General features: G+C 39.7%; 1 protein-coding gene across 4 annotated transcripts in view; it reads left to right on the forward strand.

Moving 5' to 3' along the window:
- Nucleotides 1-10,538, forward strand: part of LOC147302239 (sodium-driven chloride bicarbonate exchanger-like) — a 53,187-nt gene extending 42,649 nt beyond the window's left edge. For 3 of the 4 annotated variants that reach the window (XM_086284245.1, XM_086284246.1, XM_086284248.1), the window contains 11 exons: nucleotides 596-701; nucleotides 1,316-1,477; nucleotides 2,354-2,467; nucleotides 3,326-3,487; nucleotides 3,669-3,920; nucleotides 6,251-6,319; nucleotides 6,408-6,581; nucleotides 6,669-6,791; nucleotides 6,873-6,937; nucleotides 7,135-7,248; nucleotides 7,889-10,538. In XM_086284245.1, coding sequence (XP_086140371.1) covers nucleotides 596-701; nucleotides 1,316-1,477; nucleotides 2,354-2,467; nucleotides 3,326-3,487; nucleotides 3,669-3,920; nucleotides 6,251-6,319; nucleotides 6,408-6,581; nucleotides 6,669-6,791; nucleotides 6,873-6,937; nucleotides 7,135-7,248; nucleotides 7,889-7,961 — 1,414 coding nt within the window. In that variant the 3' untranslated portion in view covers nucleotides 7,962-10,538. Of the gene's footprint in view, nucleotides 1-595; nucleotides 702-1,315; nucleotides 1,478-2,353; nucleotides 2,468-3,325; nucleotides 3,488-3,668; nucleotides 3,921-6,250; nucleotides 6,320-6,407; nucleotides 6,582-6,668; nucleotides 6,792-6,872; nucleotides 6,938-7,134; nucleotides 7,249-7,521; nucleotides 7,560-7,888 lie in introns of all 4 variants that reach the window. The other variant, XM_086284249.1, reaches the window with a different exon arrangement.
- Nucleotides 10,539-13,154: the final 2,616 nt, after the last annotated feature.

Genomic DNA, 13,154 nt, shown 5'->3' on the forward strand with positions numbered 1-13,154 from the left:
TGAGAGTGAAGTGCTCTAATGGGGTGATATGGTACTACAAGGTCATTAAGATATGTAGAAGTCTGTACAAAGAAAACATCTAATTCTAAATGAATTTATGATACCTGTAAACACTTTTCCTGGTTTCTAGTTTCAGGTCTTTTAATAGAGAATGATATTCATTTTGTAACTTATGACCACATTTACTTAAAAAATTCAACGGGTTTGATGCGTTTTATATTAGGTCAAAGGGTCAGTGGTGGAGGGCTGGGCAATAGGAGATAATTTGTGTATGCTTGGATGTGTACAGTTACATCTCAGCCATTTTAAGCTGTACATTGATATTAATGTCGTATTCTACATTTGCTTTGCTACGTCATATAAAAGCGACTAAAGATTAATTTCATTCAATCCTTTAGTTGACTTTAAGGTCTAGAAAGGCTCTTTTTTTCTTTAAGAAGAAATCATGGCCTTCTCTGCTAGGTGGCGCCAGAACATATTAAATACAAATACACAAAATACACAGCCACCGCTAATGAACTGCAGATAGAGTATATTTATCTTGGCCTGTTGTGTTTACTCAAGAAAATTGAATCTATTTATCCTCCTCCTATAGATGTTCTTGTGTGGAACCTAGGGACCCCAGCAATGAGACTCTGCACTTCTGGGACGAGAGAAACATCACTGCTTCGCAGGTCAACTGGACCATGCTGGAGGTCACGGTAAGAATAAAAATTATAGCAAAACACTTGCATACATACATATATATGTATATGTCTAAAATAATGCCTGATGCAGAGGAGAAGAAAGGCCGGACCTAGAAAGAAACTGTTCATTCAGCAATGAAACATAACACCACACATGTTGTGTTGTACTCAGCCCTTACTTTGTTACATAAACATAATAAGACTAGGCAGGGATTAGGATCATGTGGGCAGTATTTTATGGTATCTAGCTGTGCAAAATGAGGGTGCAGATGCAGTGTAAGGGATGATGTCACTTATCAATCACGCTGGTGGCAGCGCGCTGCACCACTCCTACACATGTTAGATGTGGCAGTCAGGTGAGGCCTCTGCTGTATGCAAGTGATGAATCATGCACTACAGGGATAGTAAAGAAAATGAGCAGTGAATGTGTCTGACTTTTGGTAGTCAGAATTTTCTAATTCATTAATGACACTGACATCCATCATTGCCATTATCCCCACTGTAACTCTAATCATTTTTTATTGGCATCATTATCCCTGCTTTCCTCCTTCTCCTGCTCACACCCTGTTTCTCACCATCACCGCCATCATCATCATCATCATCATCACTGTGTCCTCTGGGGTCAGTAGGAGTGCGAGATGTTACATGGGGAGTTTGAGGGGAGCGCCTGTGGTCCCCATGGCCCGTACATCCCTGACGTCCTGTTCTGGTGTGTGGTCCTGTTCTTCTCCACTGTCCTTATGTCTGCTTTTCTCAAGGAGTTCAAGACAAGCCGGTACTTTCCAACCAAGGTACATATGTTTTATCCAATTTATTTTAAATGTCTGTATTTGGTAACTTATGCTGACATCAGTTGGTTGTGTTAGGACACAGTATTTGTGGAGAACCTATGTTCAGTTTCTATGATTCATCAATGCGATGATGTGCATGTGTGGCCTGATGCTGCCACACTCATCTGTACTGTCCTGGCGCCACCTTGTGGTGATAAGTGCTGCACTGTAGTCTGGATAGACAGGGGTGCACATAAGTGGCCCGCAGGTGCGCATTTGCTGTCAAAATAAAAGACGCGCACCAGATAAGAAGTTGCAACGCTCGTTCGCGTACATATAAAAGGCACTGTTTTTGTCTGCTAGAGTGGGATTTTTACATATGCATATTCTGCACCACATCTCTGTGCGTTCATCATTTGTTTGAAGCCAGCTCACCTCCTGCACTTCTTTTGTGGTTCGGACTCCTTCTGACATTTCTTTGGAGGTGGAGGAACACCAAAGTAATTGCTTAAAGGAGCTTGCTTCTTCAACATCTTTAAGAGTCTGTCCTCCTCCAGAAAATCTTATGTACACAAACGCGCGTTGCAACTTCATGTGGATTGAGGTCAAAAATTAGATGAAAGATCTGAACTCTGTAGTGATGGAGTTAATTAATTAATTTAATGTAAGAAAACAAGCCTTACTGACTGTCAAAACAGAACTTGAGCCATTATAATGAGACCCTTTAAAATATATAGACAAGAAGTAATGTTTCTCATTCTAGATAAAGCGATAGAGACCACATGTTCCAAAAACAGCATAAACAGCATCTAGTTAGCACAGTATGTTGTACTGTATGCAGATCTTAGTTTTTGTAACATACTTCTGTCTAAAGATTGTGTGTCTTGTTTCCTTTAGGTGCGGGCCATCATCAGTGACTTTGCAGTCTTCATTACCATCCTCACTATGGTGTTAGTAGATTATGCCCTGGGTATCCCCTCACCTAAGTTACAGGTTCCCAACAAGTTCAAAGTAAGTCCACATGAATCTCACACAAGCTGCTGTTTACATCAAAATTGGACATTGTATTGGACATTTTTTCTGTGTTTCATAACATTTAAGCATGCAATTTTTGCGCAAATCTTGCAGAGATACAGAGAGCACTGATCCCCCATTAGCTTCAGTGTGGCTGAGGAGTAAAGACACAGGAAAACATGTATAAAACAGTATAAGAATGTTTAGATTTAGATTCGACAGCTATGTTAGCGGGCTGAATGGAAAAGTACAGCTGTGCATCATTAGCATAGCAAAGGTACAAGATGTCCTTGAAACTGTTCAGTAGATGACCCAGGGGTAACATAAGATAAAAAGTGAAATCAGAATTGGTACGAGGATTGTCTCCTGAGGGACCTCAAATATGAGGGGCAGATATGAGGACATACACCTGTTCCTATTCCTCCTTGCAAAAAGGAGCACCTCCAATTCTACAGCCCTGTCCAGCTCTCCTAGACTAACTCCAGTCTCCTGGAATCTCATCCATTCTCTTGAGACTGTGCTGGGAGATACAATAAACCTTCCGACAATTGGTATTGGTGTGCCATCCGAGGGATTGGACTACCTGTGAAACCTGTGTAGGATCCGGTATGTTACCAATAATGACACCGATCCTGGCCAAATAGGAAACTAGTGTAAAAACATGCAGAAAATATCTAATTTATATTAGCAGTGAACATCAAAGCTTCCTAATTAAATGTAATAATAGTCTAATAATAATGACTTAGAAGAGAAATTTAGAAATAAAGAGGAAATATGTATTTTGATTTATTAAAACATTTCAAATTCTTCATGATTATTATTATTTTTAAATGTTCTTTTTGCCATTACCCTTAGCCAACCAGGGATGATCGTGGCTGGATTATCAACCCTGTGGGGCCCAACCCCTGGTGGACCACAATTATCACCTCCATCCCTGCTCTGCTCTGCACCATTCTCATCTTTATGGACCAGCAGATCACAGCCGTCATCATCAACAGGAAGGAACACAAACTAAAGGTATTTCATTGGATATGTTCACATTGGTGTGTGAAAGTGATTTTAAATGTGGTCAATACAATTAATTCCTACAAGCCCCAGTGTGCTGTTTTTTAGTTTTCAAATCTTTGCTTTTCCTGAAGTGGGTAAGTAAGCTAAATCTAAATATCTAAATCACACTTTCCTTGATCCAACCCTACAGAAAGGCTGTGGCTATCACCTGGACCTGTTTGTGGTGGGGGTGATGCTTGGTGTGTGCTCAGTAATGGGCTTGCCATGGTTCGTGGCTGCCACTGTGCTCTCCATCTCCCACGTGAATAGCCTGAAGCTGGAGTCAGAGTGCTCGGCCCCTGGAGAGCAGCCCAAGTTCTTGGGAATCCGAGAGCAGCGCTTCACTGGCCTCATGATCTTTACTCTGATGGGTTGTTCCGTCTTCATGACCTCCGTGCTGAAGGTAGGGGATAAACACCTATACTTATACCTATACTTATCAGAGATTTCTGGATCTCAAAAAGACTTTTTATTTCTTCAGTTCTTAATACTCTTAACAATATATAAAAAAAATAACAGATAATTTATCAAAGGACCTATTTTAAATACCGTATTTCCCGGACTACAAAGCGCACCTGAATATTAGCCGCACAAGCTAAAATCAGGGGAAAATCCTGTTTTGTACAGACATTAGCCGCACCTGACCAAAAGCCGCAGGTGTTTCAATATTGACTTATCATATGTAAGAGAATATGCACAAAGCGAATTGTCAGGAAAGAGATGGCTGTTTGGAGACACACCCCTTTTATTAATATTTTGAAAATCAAGTTATGGGTACATATTTGCACATGTGCTGTGCTTCATAAATGAGTAACAAATGTAGTACATAACAGTAACCTACAGCACACCAGAAAAATAGATTCAGACTACCTTTTAGGCTCAGGTGCAGTGACACGGCTTTAACAAGAAGAAAAGTCAGTCATTCACCACCATCTTCCTGCGCACTAAAACCACCAAAGTCCTCTTCTCCAGTGTCGGAAACGAACAGGCTCAGGATGGCTTCGTCATCCACTCTCAGCTTCTTTCCTTCGTTGTCACTTTCAAAACCAAAGATAATCCTCATTGTCATTGTCAGTGTCGGAGTCGAACACCCTCTGAAGGGCCGTGGCAGTGTCCTCCTCTTCATCATGCAGCAGTCCAGCCCTTCGAAATCCGTTGGTGATCGTGGATGTTTGCACACTTTTCCACGCTGTCAGAATCCACCGGTAGAGTTGAGCACAACTTGCTTTTCGCAAGTTTATCGCCGCTCATCATCCACGACTCCAGCTGAACGCATAGCGCTACTTTGAAGTTTGTTTTTCGCGCTACTTGTACGGCACTATGTTGCCTGGCGGATGGACATGTGACCAACATACCACTCTTGAACCCCGATCCTTCCGCCAGGCAACGTAGTGCCGTACAACAGCGGAACAAACAAAACAAATCGTCTTACGATATCACAAAAATCATGGACAATCTATAGAAAAGCCGCACCTGACTAAAAGCCGCAGGGTTCAAAGCTTGTGCAAAAAGTAGCGGCTTATAGCCCGACAATTACGGTAATATTTTTAGGCACTTTGCTACTAGCAACCTGTTACAAGAACGCATAATGTTGTATAATTTTGTTGAGCCTATGAAACATTTCACCATTTGACTATTTGTTTGCATTAACAAAGGGACTCCCAAAAATATTTTAGAAGAAAACTAGTTGCATCTCTAGTGTGTCCATAAAAAAATATTTGAGGAAATTAGACAAGTGGACAGTGACCAGCCTAAAACAAACTACCTACTTCAAGTAAATAGCGTCTGAAACTCGTGTCCTTAACAATCCCTTTCTGTTCACTTTAGTCATCTCTCCGTGTATTGTCCTTTTTTTTATCTCCTTTAAGTTTGTCATCTCTCCATGTTTATTTTTTGTGTTGTCTCTACTTTTTCTAATCACCTGCTTGTGTATATGTTGTCTCAGTCTCCCTTTGTGTATTGTCAGAGCATCAGTCAACTTCCCCTTGGGTCGCCTAGCTTTCTCTTAGCAAGAGTTTTTGGTTTCCTTTTGTATTTTATGTCTTACCTTTATTTTGTGCTTTGACCACCAGGCTAAATAAATTGCTTGCTTTTGTTTTTGTTTACTCCAGCTTGCCTCTGTGGGTCTGTGTTTGAGTCATCACATTCCTCAATATACTGTATGATCTGTGTACTACGCAGACCATGACAGAATCAGTGGTTACTTTCATATCTGATTATTAATCAGTGGTTACTTTCATATCTGATTATACAGACTGAGTGGACAGCCAACCTTGGCAAGGGGGCATTTAGCTCAACTCAGTGTTTGCTTTATTATCAAAAAAAGGGCATTTATCCAATCACTTATGTGAACAGTTGTGTTTAGAGTGACACAAGTTATGTCTACAAAACAATGGTTAAGTTAGAATGAAATCACATCATACTTGGTAAGGAATTACAACCATATGATTGCATGGTTACATTTCTCTAGCATGCTCTTATAGAAATGTAGCCACAGTTGCAAAGTACAAAAAAATATCAGACTGGAGCAGCCAGGGATCAAACCACCAACCTTCTCATTAGTTGATGAGCTGCTCTACCTTCTAAACTACAGATAATAATGTCTAGCAAACAAAACAGGAGAAATGTTTTCTGTAACCGCTGACATGGATGAATAAGTTCACCATCTAACAGGAAAGACTAACAGTTCTAAGTTTTTACTCATACTGGAAATGCTTTTCTGTCTCTACGCAGTTTATTCCCATGCCTGTGTTATATGGCGTCTTTCTTTACATGGGGGCTTCCTCACTCAGAGGTATTCAGGTGAGGTGACCATGGTATTTTCTGTTGGAAGAAATAATCCAGAAAAGCTTTGAAGGAAAATTCTAATTTTTTCTTTGTATCTCTGCAGTTCTTTGACCGTCTGAAGCTGTTTGGCATGCCTGCCAAACATCAGCCAGACTTCATCTACCTTCGTCACGTCCCTTTGAGGAAGGTCCACCTTTTTACTATCATCCAGCTAAGCTGCTTGGTCCTCCTCTGGGTCATCAAGACCTCTAAAGCTGCCATTGTTTTCCCCATGATGGTAACCCAAGTGTGCTTGTATATGCACGAGTGTTTGTGCACCTAATGAATATGATGGCTTGACGTCAGTCTGTTTCTCTTGTTCCAGGTCTTGGCCCTAGTGTTTATTCGTAAATTGCTGGACTTCATTTTCACCAAGAGAGAGCTGAGCTGGCTGGATGACCTGATGCCAGAGTGGAAGAAGAAGAAACTAGAAGATGCTGCACAAGAGGTGCAGTATGAGAGCACTATTTAGAGGACTTGGATGATCTTCAAATTTCTGCCACTGCAATAGATTTTTCTCTTCCCACAGGAGGAACACAGCATTATTGCAGAGGAGGAAGGCATTGTACAAGTGCCACTTGAGGGACACTACAAGTAAGTCTTTCGGATATTTAATTCTATTCTGTGTTTTGTGTTTTACCTAAGCTGTTTTGTCTGTCAACCAAAACTCACACATGCAGATATTTGTGAGTTCATTCTTAGCTCTAGCTCAGACGTATGTGTGGTTTAAGTGCTTGTGCTACTTTAGTGAAAACCAATGAAATAATGTCCTTTTCTCTGCTTGTTTGAAGGAGTGACCCAGCCACAGTAAACATCACTGATGAGATGTCCAAAGGGTCCTTTGGGAATGTGTGGAAGAGTGTGAACCCTGCTGAGAGTGCTAAAAAGGAACAAAGTGCTAAAAGGTTAGCCACATATTTGCATTATTAAGACTTCCAGATCTCCCATACAACAGAGAGATAATACTGGATGTTGATCCAGATCATAAGTAGGCTTCTGATCTTAAGGTTGTGAAAGCAGCAAGCACAGGTGTTTATTATTCAGGAATACTGACTTTTTCCAAGAAGCTGACAAGCTAGTATGTTTGTTTAGGAGCAGTCCTGCCCTTGTAGATTTCCCACTGAGCAGACTAACATAGAATTTCCTGCCTGCCTTTCTCATTTCATCCCACCCCTAAGCTCCCCTTCCTAACCTCTCAGAAGCTGATATCCCAAAGGTAAGCAGTTCAGAGGTGACCCCTTCAGCATGGAGAGTCTCATCCTAAGTGTTATTGCATGATGAACATGTGCTGCTAATTATGATTTGGGTGATGGAAGATGTTTGTGGATGTTATTCATTCATGTTTTCTTGATGTCAAATGTGACCTTGGCATGCTAATTACAAATAGTTAATAGCACTGGGTCTAATTTACTAGTCACTATAATCTGTGTTTTAAGGAAAGACTGCTGAACCTTTTTGAGATAAATTTGCATGCATGCATGCCACCGAAATTCTCTTTTTGTATCATTTTTGTTGGGTTTACATTTTCTTTTTTCCCCCATGCAGTTCCAAAAGCAACGAAAAGCGTCACAAACGGCGAAGGCATGACAAGAGCTTGGACAGGGAGACAAGTTTGTGATGACACATACTGGCAAAGCCACTGTGCTGTCAACCAGTAAATCAACAAGTATACCGTGCCACACTCAGCCACCTTTGTACTGTGCTACACTGTGTTTTTTCGTCACGTAAGTCTATGTGCAAGTCGGGTGAAACAAAGAAAATTTATTAGAAACTGTATTAATGAGAGGAAACTGAGACACATCTGTGTTTTTCTTTTTCTGTGTATATCAGTGTTTAGTGATACCAGCAACCGAAGGATGCCAGAATTATGACACCTGCAGTAACTGCTGTGTCTATGGGCCAATTCCGGAAAAATTTTAAAGAATTTTTAAAATTTATTTTATTTGTATTTTGTATGTTTTTATATTTTTCCAACAACTACAAGTTATCCTTTTAACAAGGTTACAGCGAACCACTAAAGAATTGATTCTATGTGGAACATTGTTTACTCCACGACATTCTCCGTGGAGCATTTAATGCCGCTGTTGTATTTAGCGCCTCATAATAGACTGAAAAAAAGTAGATATTTGCCAATATAAATCTGTAGTACTGATATCTAAAAGAGTTGGCTATATAGCAAATCTAGTAATTTTTTGGACACATTAAATATACATTTTATATATTAAATATATCTAAATGTTTTTGTGACAGTGACCACTCATCATTTCCCAGTCTTTTCCATTCCTATCAGGTATAAATGTCTCCTTCTCCTCTAGTATGAAGCATTTCCCAAGAAACTGCCCAGAAATTTGACTTTGAAATTTGTTTCTGAGAGTCACATGAAGTGACTGACCTAAAGAGATTGCTAAATATGAAGCTAAATCCAGCAGCTAGTTAACTTAGCTTAGCATAGACAGCGTAAATGGTGAAATAGCTTCCATTGCTTTGTTTAAAAGTAACCAAGAAAACAATTGCAAACAGGCACTTTATATTTTACTTCTTAATTCCCTTATTGCAGCGTCCCTCCGACAGAAGACAGAGATGATCGGTATTCCGTTTACCGGCTGTTTATTAAGAACAGTAACACAGGCTACTGTGGGCCGTAGCCAACGCCAAAAAAGCAGGGAAAACGCTCTCTCTAGAATCAAAACAAAAAACCCTGGGCTCTCCTGCCGAACTTGCGCTCCTTTCTTCCGCATACACACAACACACACTCTCTAACTCCCACCCCCCAAACACTCTCAGCCAGTTCTCTTACAGACTCTGTCATAGGTAGCTGATATAATTGACAGGCTTAACAGCCTCTAGACCAGGGGTGTCAAACTCAAATACACAGTGGGCCAAAATTCAAAACTGGAACAAAGTCGCGGGCTAACATTAATATTTATTGAAAAAAAAAATCTTCCTCCAGATATAAGAATGAATCTTTTCTTATGGACTCAAACACGTTTTGCTGGAAAACTGAATATGGAACAAGCAAAGCTTTATACTAAACAATATATATATTAGCTGTATAATACCAGTAGGCCAGCTCTAATAGTAATTTGGTATGGCTTCGCGGGCCAAATGTAATTAGGCTGTGGGCCAAATTTGGCCCGCGGGCCAGAGTTTGACACCTATGCTCTAGACTATTAAACCTTCAAGGACAATCAGTAATCACATGGCTGCAGGTGTGTAACAACTATGCCATAACTGAGTGGCAATAACACCGATTACACATCAAACTAACTTGTAATCCAGTCCTTTACAATATGAAGTGTAAAAATAACATTTTTGATTGGTGTCACTATTACTTGCTAGTGATTGCGCCATATTAATCACTCACTGGAATAGACATATCTATCATTTAATCTGACTCTCAGAAACAAAGCAATTAAATTAAACAAATAAAGTATTTTCTGATTTATTTTGGTGAGATTATTATTTTTGGGGGTAGGGTGGGAGGGGAACCTTTTGGGAAATTAGATTTAGCATGGTAACATAGATTGGGAAATTTTGGTATGTATCGACTTTTTTCCCTCAAATTGGACAATGATGAACTCTTGAGCAACTGTACAGTAAAGCACCATGTTTTCCACTTGCATTCTCTTCGTCATCTTGTCAGTAAGTGTCATCCATGGACATGTAATCTCCTCTCCAAATGACCCTCAGTGTGTTAATATCTGAAGCTAATTATTTCTTTAAAAAACAAACAAACACCTGCATGCTGGTGAAACACTGACTGTCTTGCTGCAGGACTATGGTTCTAGAAATGCAATAATACCTTTTTTTTCTGGGAAGGGCAACATGTAATAACAGTAAAGAGTCTTAACAATGTATAATACATAGAATATTTTATTCATGTAAAATGTTACTTATATATTACTAGCATTAAGTCAGTGTTCGATTGAAGTTTTTCTTGTAGATGTTATTTTCCCATTGTCTAACTGATGGTTCTTAGATGATTTGATTAGAGAAACTAATAATGGGTCAAAAATAATAACTGTATCAAATACTTTGACCACTTCTGTGTGGAATTCTGCCTTAAAATTGGTAGTAATAGTTGTGCACTTTCTGTTAGATAATTTAAGTCACCTGTATAAACAATCAGTTCATTCTTCAATCGTTTAATGAGAATGAGAGAGAGAGAGAGAGTAAATAAAGATATTAAACTGCAGGACTGTTTATATTTTCTGTGTTGTCTTATACTTATTTTATTTATATTATACTTATTTAATTTTAATTAATTAACCTGAGATTCACTTGCTCTGGGCTAGTTTTCAACTTTCTTTGTGTTTTCAGCTTTGTGTTCATGCCGAAATACTAAAGGAAAAATTGTATGTGTGTCCTCATTAGGACAGTTATATGACAAGTTATATGACAAGTGGTTACATTGCAAAAAAATTGCAAAAAATGACTCTCTCCTGGGAGTAATTAATAAAATACTGTATACTACTTATTTACTAGAGCAGTGTTTCCCAACCACTGTGCCGCAGCACATAGGTGTGCCATTGAAGATTATCTAGTTCCACCTGATTAGTACTCTAATAGAATTACTGACCCTTTTTTTTCCTGGTGCAAGTCCCTACTACTAGATTTACTAACCCTGCGAAAATTTGCGTAAATTCCCCTGAACCTAACACCTCCTAGCACCCCGCTGAGAGGCCTTCAGCTCCATTGTTCTCCTGCTTTTGTTGTGCAAAAAAAACACACTCTCCCCCAACCAGGAGAGATTCAGGAGACAGGAGAGAACCAGGAGAAGGTCTTTCCTTCCAATCGTTGTCAGACTCAACAACAAAGTACCTGCAGCCTACAATACACCATGGTAGTTTTTATGTGCAGTATTTCTCATATGTAATATTACTTCTTGTCAGTCGTTGTACATATATTTATATATCCACACCTTACATAATATACGTAAAGTCTAGTTATATATATACGAGTAGTGGTCAGAAGAAAGCAAAAAAGATATACTGGGGACAAACGGAATCAATTACACTATACCTGGTGCGTGGGAAAAAAACTATCAACATGCTTTTTGTGACATTTTTGCTTGGTGTTGTGCCGTGTGATTTTTCTAATGTGAAATATGTGCCGTGGCTCCGAAAGGTTGACCAACACTGTACTAGACATGTAATGATTATTGGGTAATACAGTAGGCTACTTTTGTGAGTAATGACCTAATCACAGATCACAACAAAGAGGGGAAATGCCTTCAACATGCACAAGCATTTAACCTAGAGATGTGCAAAGCAGCCGGTATTTGTATCTGTATTTGTATTTGTTGAGGGGGAAGTATTTGTATTTGTAAAGTAAAATTCAAAATAGGCGTAAAAATCCATTTTTTTGCATTACACTTCGAATTAATGTTATAGTGTAAGTATTCTTTATTTATATCCATTATAATAATTATGGATGTTTTTAATTGATGTTTTTCCATAAATCCAGTAATGAACATGTAACGTTATTGAAAAGAAAATAACATAACAGCCATTGTCTCATCCATGGTTAAACCAACAACTAATAAAATACCATTGTGAACATTGCACACATTACATATCACTTTGGTTTTGTCTGCAGCATTGACTGTAAAATGCTTCCACACAGAACTTGAGTTTTTTGGCTGGTGGAGGACCAAGAGATGGCTCAGCAGCAGCAACACTCTTTTCTATTTGGTTGCCCAAATCCATGTGGGGAGTTTCAGCCAAGTTAAAACACCAGCAGTGCCCAGCCTTCTACCTTTCTACCTTTAAAACCCACCTTCCAGCCAAATGGCTGGTAGGTGTTTAGCTAGGGTTTAGCTTCAGCCAAGTGGAAGCTAAATTGTCTAGTCATTCATATGTAAATTAGGTTGTTATCTGAGAATTCTGGAGGGGAGTGGGGGTGTGTGAATGAGGGGGTGGGGGAGCTGCTAAAAGCTGTGAACTTCCTTTTGTGTTCGTCTTGATGCATTCTCAATCATCCAGGGAAATAAATCTCCAAAAGTCACCAACTTGGAGTGTTTCAGTTTGCCATCTTAGGGAGAAATCAACACACATGGGTGTATGTCCTTTGTTGCTGAGATTTATTGATAAAAAACAGTACAACAAACCAACCATTTGTACACATATTTACAAATAATAATAAAAAGTGAGTGAGTACATTTCAACATTTTCAGCAATCACTCACAATCCTGGCACTGCCATGGTATCTGTAGTCTGCATTTACCACATGTGTATCTGTAGCAGTGAACACATCGCACAGTGGCATGATTGTGCTTGCATTTGTGTTTGACCTGACACGTGGCTCTTTTTCCAGGGCTAGGTGTGGAGGGTTGTGTCCAAAGCAACTGTTCTTTTCTTGCCTTCTTCCCAGCTACATGAGAGTGAGCCAACTCTCTTGCAAGCTCCACCAGGAAGTCCACCCGTCTTTCCTTCGTCCCGGTGCATGCTTGATACAGCACATGTGCATTCAGTGCTGCCATGTCGATCATGTTGTAAAACACGGCAACTGGCCAGCGCCGTGTTCCTCTGCGGACAGTGTACTCCCGAAGCATCTGGTCCATCACATCCACGCCACACTTTGTTTTGTTGTAAAGGGTGACAGTGTTTGGCTTCCTTTTGGTAGTGTTATCAGTCTGAACCACGCTGTGCATGCTGCTAAGAATATAGACTGTCTTCTTCCGTTTGGCCGCATACGCCGTCAGTGTGGCATCAGAGGTTGAAAACACCTAAGAAATAAGATAAATTGTTATTTCCATAGCCCTTTTACACACAAGGAAACACATAAACATAGAACCACAAAAGACCTGCAA

This window comes from Aulonocara sp. 'chitande type north' Nkhata Bay, linkage group LG23 (assembly GCF_057382095.1).
Source record: "Aulonocara sp. 'chitande type north' Nkhata Bay isolate Kocher_YH1m ecotype deep benthic linkage group LG23, A_spYH_male_GT1.1, whole genome shotgun sequence".
NCBI classification, from domain to species: Eukaryota; Metazoa; Chordata; class Actinopteri; order Cichliformes; family Cichlidae; genus Aulonocara; species Aulonocara sp. 'chitande type north' Nkhata Bay.